This window comes from Pollachius pollachius (genome assembly GCF_949987615.1).
Source record: "Pollachius pollachius genome assembly, chromosome: 2".
Taxonomy (NCBI): domain Eukaryota; kingdom Metazoa; phylum Chordata; class Actinopteri; order Gadiformes; family Gadidae; genus Pollachius; species Pollachius pollachius.
The window spans coordinates 33,949,271-33,960,406 of record NC_136935.1 but is presented as its reverse complement, the minus strand read 5'-3'; the positions used below and the strand labels follow the sequence as shown (position 1 = coordinate 33,960,406).

The window sequence follows — 11,136 nt, the reverse complement described above, 5'->3', positions numbered from 1 at the left end:
GGCACCACAAAACCAACCACTCGAAATTCAAAGACAGCTACCCCCCCAAAGAGCGCAATCCGTGCAAGAAAAATTGAGGGGCTGAAATCGGGGTTGAAGGCCCAGCAATCGCTTTTCACAAAACCCGTTACGCAAAATAAGGCTGCTACTGAAGCATCCCTTTGCATTAGCCACCTGCTAGCTAAACACAAGAAACCTTTCACAGATGGAGATTTAATCAAAGAAGCAACGGCCATCACCGCAGAGACAGTTTTCAACGACTTCAAAAACAGAGACGACATTAGAACTGCACTTCGTGGTGTACCGCTTGGCCCTGCGACAGTGACAAGGAGGGCTGAATCACTGTCAGAGGACGTGGATCGACAAGTATTAAAAGACTTGTCCCGCTGTGAATAGCTTTCTCTACAGTTCGATGAATCCCTGGATGTAATGAACACATCCCAGCTTGTTGTATTCGTCAGAATGGCTTTCCAGGATTCTACAACCAATGAGGACTTCCTTACTCTTTTGCACTTAAAGGAGAACGAGAGGTGAGGATATTTACCAGGAGTTCAAAAAGTATATAGACGAAAACGGCATCCCCATTAATAAACTAGTTGCCATTACTACTGATGGGGCCCCGGCAATGCGAGATGGGCGGGCGGGTTTCTTAGCGCTATGCCGTAATGACCCCAAATTTCCCGCATTCATGGATTATCACTGTGTTATCCATCAACAGGCCTTGGTTGGGAAAGTCTTGGACTTTTTCCCCATGTCATGACACTGGTGGTCAAACTGATAAACTCGATTAGAGCAAAAGTGCTTCAGCACCGCTTATTCAAGGCGTTATTGGATGAGCTCGATGCCGCATACGGAGACCTGCTTCTCCACACTGAAGTCCGGTGGTTGAGTCACCGGACTGCAAAGTGTTGCAGTGATTTGTTGACTTGCTGCCTGAGACTTTTTTGTCAAAAAGGAACGAGGAGCACGAGGAACTGTCCGATAATGCGTGGCTACTGGACATCGGGTTTTTGACAGACCTAACGGCAAAACTTAACACACTCAACAACGAGCTGCAGGGAAAGGACAGACACCTGCCCCACATGATTAGCGCAGTGAATGGGTTCAAGGCCAAGCTGGCTGTTTGGACCACACACCTAAAGAACAAGAGGCTGACCCACTTCCCCAACCTGGAGAAAATGTCACACGCCATCAAAAACAAGGATGTTTTTAACCCTGAGCAGTACTGTGCTCAGCTGGACAAAGTGAGAAGTGACTTTTGGGGACTGGTCAGCAAAGAGAAGTATCCTCTCCTCACTGCATGTGCACTATGAGTGAGGGCCTACTTTGGATCTACTTATCTTTGTGGAATGGCGTTTTCACAAATGAAAATAATCAAATCAAAGTACAGGAGCCGCCTTACAGACCAACACCTCAATGACTGTCTCAGGCTGGCTGTCTGTAGCTATGAGCCAAACTTCAAGGCAGTCACTGACAGTATTCAGTCACAGCCATCACACTAATTTGAGCAACATGACTGCAAGAGTTTTGCCTTTAGATGACGTTGTGAGGTGATGCTGCTTTAGATGGGACATGGCGCTAACTTAATTGCACTGACAGAGAATTTTATTAGCACATATTACAGTTCCACTTTCTAAAATGTGAATCATACATTTGTTAACTTCCATGTGGGTATTAGTATCTGTCCACTGCAAGTGTGTAGATTTTTTCCTCTTTGTTGTGTTGTGTTTGCTGTGTTGTGTGTGTGTTGTGCAAATACAGTTATACAATATTATAAATGGGAAATAGGGCACATGGCTTTATTTTTTGTTTTCAGTTAGTTTTGCTGAGCAAAGAATTACATGTAATTCATACAATTAGACTCAATAAAAGGCCTTAAATTGGAAATACAATAAGTCTTCAATAGGTAGATCTTGCCTTTCACACAGGTTGAGGTCAGAGATCTTGGGCTTAAAAAGGTTGATGACCACTGCTGTAGGGTCTATAGCACATAACTTTTCTGATTATAGTTTAATACATTTTTCACAATTTACCAGCTCTCGTTTTGAAGGCAGTGTTAATTTTGGCAGCTATTTTAGATTTAGTCTTGGGCTGCACAGGGTTCTGTTTATGAGAGCCTAAAACACCGGGACCCCCACCATCATTGCTAAATCAAGTCTACTGTCTTGCTGATATGTTAAACATCCAATAATCAACTACACCCCTCATCCCGCTGCGTTTGGTTAAAGTTGTAATGTTGACGTTTGAGAATGAGAACGAGGGAGGAGCTCTGAGAACCGTGCAGTCCATGATTCGATTCACCTCTACCGGAAACTCGACTGAACGAATGAGTGAAGAGCTGAGTCTGACTGACTCAGCTGAGATCCGTGCATTCCATGATTTGATACCGGAAACTCGACTGAACGAACGGACGATAAGCGAACGACTCCTCTTGGCGAACTGACGGACGCGAACTGAATCATGGAAACAAATCTTTGAATCCACCACTAGTTCCGTGTTTGTGGGTCTGTAGTGCTGTAAAGCAATTCGGTGCTTCGCGAGACCCGAGACTCCCGCGAGAGTGGGTGGCGGGTCGCCGGCAGAAACTTGCATATTCCCTTTTCGGCCAAGATGCGCTAGGGGGAGTCGAAACAGCCACCAATCGACCCATAAAGTGTTATAGAACCATCACAATGACCCTTAACCTGTTATATTAAGATAAATTAAACCAAAAAAGTTGCATTGTTCCCCTTTAACTATGTTGCAAAGATATTGTGTCAATCTGTAGTGTAGCCTATTATATTATTATTTCATTAGATGTAGTTATCATTATGATAGGGAATAAGGCCCATTTTCAAATGATATGATATTATTCCTGTGCTGCTCTTCCTTAAGATACATTCTGGAGAAAACACTTGAAATATTGAGCCTTGATTTATTCCCTAATCTTTGAACTATGATTACAGCAACATTCTCTTTTTTATTAAGGTTGTCATTGACTTGGTGTTATTGTTTCAGTACTTCATGCACATTCATGACATAACAATAATGATGACGGGTTATGTGATTTTCAGTACAACAGAGGACGGGCAAGCAACCAGAGTTCCTGAGTATTTGGAATGTCGGGCATCAGGGAGGACAGGCGGAGACCCGTTTTCAAGATAGTGACTCACCGCTCAACCAGTCATCTCCTCCCCATCATAAATAAGCACATTTGTCAAGGAAGCTCCATCCTTTCAGATGGACGGAGTTCATACTGCCGTCTTCATGATGAAGGTTACAATCATCTAACTGTTATTTTGTTGATCCAATTACAGGTGCACATACACAAAACCTGGAGCGACTTTGGGGAGTGTGCAAATCCACTATACGGAGACTAAGACGAAACCGTAAACAAAATAAACTGTTTAACATCTAAGATCCCTTATATGTTATTGAGTGAACCTACTGGCGTTGTAACCACCACAGACCTGGACAACTGGGAACGCTTTTCCATGACATCCGAAAAAAATATCCGTTCTAAAACAAATGTCTGTCTTATTTTTATGACGAAGAAGTCTCAGTTTAATGAATTTGATTAAGTCTGAGATAAATGTATGTTAAATGTTTATTTTTTTTGTTTGCTCATTTAATGCATTGTAAGCACCTCTGTGTTGTAACTGGCATTGATGCACAAGCCTATAGTTATGTTATGCTTAAAATTAAATAATTGCCCTGGGGACCTGGTGCAGTAACCAGTGCAGTCCAGTAATCCAGTGCAGTAACCTGAATGCCATTTTGAGTTTTTTCTGTATGGCTTGATTGTTTGCTATTCAAAATAAATAAACCTGCATTTGTGATAACTTGGCTGTCTTCTAACTGCTAGTTGTACGCTGCAATGACTTAACTAAATGTGAAGAGGTTGCAACTTTAGAATGGGAAACATTTTTGGGTTAATAAGGGTCAAAGTACTTGTGAGTTAAATATGAACAAGACCCCACTTTAGAATAGGGAACATGTTTGGGTTAATAAGGGTCAAAGTACTTGTGAGTTAAATATGAACAAGACCCCACTTTAGAATAGGGAACATATTTTGAGTTAACAAGACTTAATTAATAGTTAATACAGGTAATATTACGACTTGTATTTTTGCATTGTATTCCATAGGAATAGAATATACAAATTCAGAGTAATGAAGAGGGAATGACTGTTCTTGTGCTATTGCCCCTTTACAAGGCCCCAATGATACCTTGGTTATTAGCATCATTACTCATGTCCAATAACGGCTTTATTTACAGTAATTAAACAAGAATAAGGAGGTTATATTGGGTGAAATCTTAATTTATGGAATAGTAAGGGTAAAATAAGGTTATACAGAATAAGGTATTAATATGTGTCTAATAATTACTAATAAAGGGCCAGTATGTTACTAATAGGCATATTAATAAGCACCTAGTTAATGGTGAATATGTGCAAAGTGTAACCCTTTGAACTACAAAACTGCTCAATAATTCAATGCCAGTGAATTTGAATGTTTATTTGGAACTGAAGGATTATGATTCCATGGACTGAAGCAGACCTTGTGTCAGATGTGTTTTTCATTATTTTTTATCTTGGAGAGTTTAAGCAGTTTAGAACATTTTTTTTTAAAAAGTTACTGGTTTAGGATCACATCCACAGCTTTATGTGAACGTAGAATGGATTTGGCTTATGACGCCTTGAAGTGAAACTATAATAATCTGTCACACAATAATGTGTTTATGGGGCCTTTTTCCTTGCTGCTGTTTAAGAGAAAATGGTGTTGAAACGAGTAAAACTAAACTAACGGTTTAAAAAAGAATTAACCCCAGGGCAAAACACCTTTGCCCTTTGTCCTCAATCATCTCTTGAAATAAAGTTCTTAAAAGTTCCCAGTCAAGGGGCCTATCCTGCTCTCTGACAGGTCCATAGTTATGGGGAAAATATGATTGTGATTGTTCATGATCAGATGAGGTGAGAGCTGAATAGTCAGCGTAAAAGTATTGACAAATGTAAAGATGTTGAAACGCTGTCAATCAACTTGTTCATCATGCAAATACAACAACAACAACAACAACAACAACAACAACAACAAATAGTTCAGCTCATTTCAGGGATGAAGTAGCTGCAACTAAGGAAAAGATGACCTAACTATAACTAACTAACAATGAATAGCTAAATATCTATCTATTAACACACTGACAGACCAGAGCTACTTCCAAGTACAGTTGGGAATAATCGAAGCAAACCTAATCACACATAAACATCTAAATTGTAAACCTATAAAGCAATTTGTATGGTCTCTAAAAAGAGACTTGACACTCAAGAGAAACGCTTTCTCTCTGCTTCGCTTCCTCATCATCAAGCATCAAGCTTGATGTCTGTTAGCAAACAGCGGGCTCTGTCATTAATGATATGTTTAATCCTGCATGAAGACTCGGTATGTTTGCCCCTCTTCAGCCAACGGTAAACAAAGGCCAGAGATCGAGCTCCACTTGCTCACCGCTCACAGAACAAAGCAGCAGATGTGCATCCAGTCATCCATCAGCCATTGAGTGTGCGGCCATTAGACATGTAAATGACACAAAGCCCACGCAACCCAACGTGCCTTTTAATGCATCCTCCTTCATTTGTAAATCCCTGGATGTTTAATTAAAGCATACTTGCCACACTTGAGATGCATCTGGCCCGGACCCGAGGTATTCAGGGCCTGGTGCACTTGGCCGTGCTCCAACGCACACTGTGACACATGAAAGAGAGCGATCAGGGATGCTCGCTGGCGGAATACAATGCAGGTAGGCTTACTGTTTCAGCCGCAGAGCTTGAGCACTATATGTAATGTGATATATTTAATAGAGCATAATTAATGTAATTATTATATTTTACTAGCAGTGGTGGGATGGTAATACTAGTAATAGTAGTAGAATATTGATCATGACTTAGTGTATATCTTCAATCGCTCCTTGTTTGTACTTTTGATATTTGATTTAGTTTATTTACCTAGATAGTATCAGTAGTGCATCTCTTTTTGTAAGTGCAAGCCTTGTTATTCCTAACATCATATCTCATTTCCTGAACAACAATCGAAAATCGTTCAAACATTTGTGTTCAAAACAACCTTGTAAATGGTCTTTAATTACCGTAATAACTGCATTTTACATAACAGAGAATTTCAGACACAAAGCGATGAGGCATGAGACCAAAGCCCCGCTGCACATCGGCGCCAATGCACTGATGCCTGTTTAAACACTCGCTCACACAAACGGACGTGCAAGGTTCTGCCCGATTGTGCCAGTGCCTCTACCAGTTGGCAGCACGTCGCTTTCTGCTCCTGCGCGCGTTATCGCGATTGTTGCCTACAGCAGAGGTTCCTTCAGTTTACAGAACCTTATGAAAGATTATACGGCTGTGAGATGACGCCATCATGAAAACAAACCATCGTGTCTAATCCTTGCAGGTCAGTTGATTAAAATAAGTTGTTGTGTATGATATGAACTGCGTTTGTGATGTCTTGATTGAAAACTGTGATAGGCTGAAAGAAAGTGATTTTTATTATAGAACAGTATATGTTGGTTTATACATGTTGTTTGTTGTTAAGCAAGTTCCTAATGTTTAAAAGTCAATTTTTTAAATGTATGATTCCGTTTATCTTGATGTGAACTGTTAATGGAGTGTATAGTATAAGGATGAAACACACCTCTGTTCAATGCTTCGGGAGCTCTATGAGTGCTGTCTATATTTCTTTCTTTCTTTCTTTCTTTCTTTCTTTCTTTCTTTCTTTCTTTCTTTCTTTCTTTCTTTACAAACTTTGGGACCCATCTACTTCCACGATTTTTCTCCTAGAGACTCCATTCAATTTTAAAATATTCAGATTAGCTTAGAATCGCGCTTCCTTTCAGATTTTTTTATTATTTCAAACTTTTTAAGATTTTAGTTTTTACAATGCAAGTCAAAGTCAGAATTTCAATATCATTTATCATTTTTTCAGAATCAGTTTAAATTCATAGCCACTTCGTATATTTTCACGTTGAGGCTAGAGCGGATCACGTGATCACCACCAAGGTGGTCAACGTCAATATTTAACCTAGAAACACAATGTCAAGCTTAAACAGTTACGTTATTTCTTGTTATACTGGAGCTAAAATTATTAACCTATTGGAAATATGATTGTTATATATCGGGCGTTTGTCTTTGGGGACCCCTAAATACGTACCTATATGGTTAGTGGCTATATAAACGCTATTCTCCGCTATTCTCTTAAAGAGATACGCAAAGAGATACACAACTCTTGCAACAAAGGTCAATAACACACACACACACACACATACATTCTCAGAACAGCTCATCTATTCTATATTTTATCTAAAATGCATTCAAACCTGATCACATTAGCTATTTGTTTAACTCTTCAATTTATTTGTTTCCAACCTTTTTATTTTTTTAAATTGAGTGCATATGTACTATAAAATGGTACCCAAAGATACTAAGTAGAGTAAAACCTCCCTTTTGATCAAAAAGATAAAAGGCATTCTCCTCTTTGATTCAAATAACACCTGGGTCCTGGAGAGGGTAAAGATAATGGTTTGTGGTATGGGAGACCGATAAGAATGTTGTTTAATTCAAATGAGTTGGACATGATAGAATGCCGTTGAATAATCTTTTTTCTTCTTTTTGCATTATGTTGTGAACCAGCCAATCTTTTAACCCCATAAATTTTAACCTACCATAAACGATTGTGGTCACAATAATATGTATTATCATAATTGATCTCACACCGTGTTGACAAGGCGATGGTGATATGCTCCGCATAGTTGAATGGTGGAGTTGATTTGTTTGTTTCCACATAATTAATGATTTACTGCTGAGTGGAAGGCATTCTCCTCTTTATATTCTACATTTGAAGTGCCACAATGAGACTAATAGGCAGAGCAATTTGGACGGAGGCAATCTTACGAAAACAGACTCAACCATTTTCAAGTATTAATTTGCGTCCAAGTTTAGTTTTGACAGAGCTGGCATTGGGACAAATAATTCATCAGGTTTATTTCTGTTTGTATTAGGATAAGGAAAAGTAATCAAAGGCACGTTTAAAATGTTTCCTGATTAATTGTTTGGTGGTTCATTGAGTGCATTTTTGTTTTCTTTTTAAAACCAAATCCTTAGAACTCTTATTGATCAAGGTTATTAAAATAAAGAGGAAAAGACTGAAGAATTGATTATCACATGAGACGAGAGTATGCCTGCGGGGACGGGCAGACTGAAAGACAAACAACATGACATCTTAACAGTCAGTGCACAGCAAACAAACACCAGCACACGGATAAGACTCTCTCAGACACACACACACACACACACACACACACACACACACACACACACACACACACACACACACACACACACACACACACACACACACACACACACACACAAACACACACATACACACACTGGTCACAGTGGTCCTCAGGGTGTGTGGGGGCTGGGTTCTGCTTGCTGTGTTGAGACAGGCCCACAGAACACACACACACATAGTTCTGTAATGATGATGCAGTGTCATTTCTGAACAGGTCGTGAACTTCGACACTCAGTCTCCCAGTGCTGTCACAGCTTTTATCCCTCCCGAGATGGGCTAGATGTCAAAGAAGTTGGAAGCTGAAATAAATAAAGAAAATGAAACCTAAATGACGGAAAATTTATATGATTTTCATAGCAAAGAAAAATATGAAGGTTTAAAACCTGTTTGATAGCAGAATCATGTTAACTGTCTTTGTAACTTTACTTTCAATCTAATAACTGAATCAAAATCACAGAAATATTTACAAAGCATGACATTTTCAGCAAAGAACAGTGAAAAGTGACATGATTTCAAAATGTACCTTTCATTGGTAGTTTTGTCATTGATTGGATGCTTCAGCCACGAGTAGAAAAACATCATCTATCTCAATGACAACAGTAAACTAAACAAATACACTGTGTAATCATCATTAAATGCCTTAAATATATCCCGTAGTTTGAGGATGACAAGTTTGTCACAGTCTGTCGGATGGGGCGATGAGTTCTGCTCTAACAAACCTGATGGCAGCTGCCTTAAGGGAGAGAAAGGCTGTCTCCAGGCCATGACAGCCAGTGCACCGTTTGACAGGGAATCAGTTCTATGATTGCATTAACAGGTATTTAGCTTTAACTCTCCCCAGTTTAGAATATGCTTCCCAAAGTTAATCATACGTCTCTTTTGTATCAAAATAATGACAATCAAATAGAACAGAGCAGAATCTGGTTTCCCTCGACAACCAAACAAGACGGTGGAAGTTTGAGATAAGAGCGCAGCATTTCAGTCCAACAGGCTTATAGTCTCACTTGGGTGAGATCACTAAACAGGGATTTAGATAAATGTGTCCATCAGTGGAAACGTTTAGACAATTGTGAACACAACTAATGAGGAATTTGCATCTCGCTATGCTTTGAGACCCCGAAAGTAACAGAACTCAGGGCGGAGGTTGCGGGGGATGTTTTTGTGCAACCTTTTTACTAGACCTACTATTTCACGTCATCTGTATTGAACTAGTCAGACTTCTATAAACTCCTGGATTTTCCATCCCATCACAAGATCCAGATGGACAACAGCAGCCTGGACCCTCGGACCCCTGAGCCCTCCGACGACAGCCTCCATGGCATCGCCCCACCCTGCACCACGGAGCGCCACCAGGCCTCCCGCCTGCTGCTCTACGGCCTCCTCAGCGCCGCCGTGGTCTGCACCGTGGTCGGCAACCTGCTGGTGGTCCTCTCCATCGCCTACTTCAAGCAGTTGCAGTCCCCCACCAACTGCTTCGTCATGTCCCTGGCGGTGGCCGACAGCCTTGTGGGCCTTGTGGTGATGCCCTTCAGCATGCTGCGCACCCTGGACGGCTGCTGGCGGCTCGGCGCCCTCTTCTGCCGCCTGCACTCCAGCCTGGACGTCATGCTGTGCAGCGCCTCCATCTTCCACCTCAGCTGCATCGCCTTCGACCGCTACTACGCCGTGTGCAACCCGCTGCTCTACTCGCTGGTGATGTCGCGGGACCGCGTGGCGGCACTGATCGTGGGCTGCTGGGCCGTGCCTATGCTCATCTCCTTCGGCCCCATCATGGGGGGCCTCCACGCGGTCGGCGTGGACGTGCCCCTGCCCCCGGACGTGTGTGTGCTCCTGGTGAACCGCGCCTACGCCGTCACGGCCTCCCTAGTGGCGTTCTACCTGCCCATGGCGGTCATGCTGGTGGCCTACTGGAAGATCTATAAGGCGGCCAAGCGGCAGGCCATGCAGATCAGCGCCATGGAGAGCCAGATGGTGGCCGGCGTGGGGAAGGACTCGAGCAAGAAGCAGCGGCACCGCAACGCCATGCGGAGAGAGAGGAAGGCGGCCAAGACCCTGGGGATCATCATGGGGGTCTTCCTGCTCTTCTGGATGCCCTTCTTCACCGTCAACATCGTGGACCCCTTCATCGAGCACAGCACCCATGCACTGGTGTGGGACGTGTTCCTGTGGCTGGGGTACATCAACTCCTCCCTCAACCCCTTCCTTTACGGCTTGTTCAACCGCTCCTTCCGCAGGGCCTTCCTCATGATCATGGGGTGTAGGATCTGTCTGCCGGGCGCGTCCCCCAGAATAGACCTCTCTCAGTCTCAGGAGGGTGCTGAGCGCACTGATCAGCAGTAGAGCGCTTTCTTTTGTTTTTGTTTATTTGGTGTTGGATTTAGGGACTTAGGATCCCATTATGTTCCGTTTCGTTCATCATCACAAGGGCTTTAGGCAACTCGCTTATCTTAGATTGGTTCAGGAGTGTAAACACAAGTAGAAAATGAAGGAATTCATTAAAGAACACATTTGCGATGCCAGAAATAGCCCACTCAAAGTGATTGAACAAAATGTATTATGTGATTGTATATTTGTACAGCGTCTCCAGTATTTTCAAAGCTGCAATGTGTCAACTTACTTTGGAAACAATAGGCTGACGTAACTTAAAGAATAAGAGCTTAAATGTAATTATCTTTATTAGTATTTCTCAAGTTTAAATGATTCCCATTTTATGATGATCTACATAAGGGGGCAGGATGCCAATGTGTTTGAAAGAGATGTTCAATGAGGTAGTGGCTCTGACCCAACTGCCGGGATCAGCCGTG

The 11,136-nt window shown here is 41.9% G+C and overlaps 1 protein-coding gene across 1 annotated transcript; it reads left to right on the top strand.

Annotated features, from left to right (window-relative positions):
- Positions 1-462: 462 nt before the first annotated feature.
- LOC307071328 (trace amine-associated receptor 3) lies at positions 463-10,672 on the top strand (the record flags this gene model as incomplete). Its single annotated transcript, XM_079730314.1, has 3 exons — positions 463-530; positions 956-1,244; positions 9,587-10,672. The coding sequence occupies 3 exons, from the start codon at positions 463-465 to the stop codon at positions 10,670-10,672; spliced, it is 1,443 nt and encodes a 480-aa protein (XP_079586440.1).
- Between the last annotated feature and the right edge of the window lie 464 nt (positions 10,673-11,136).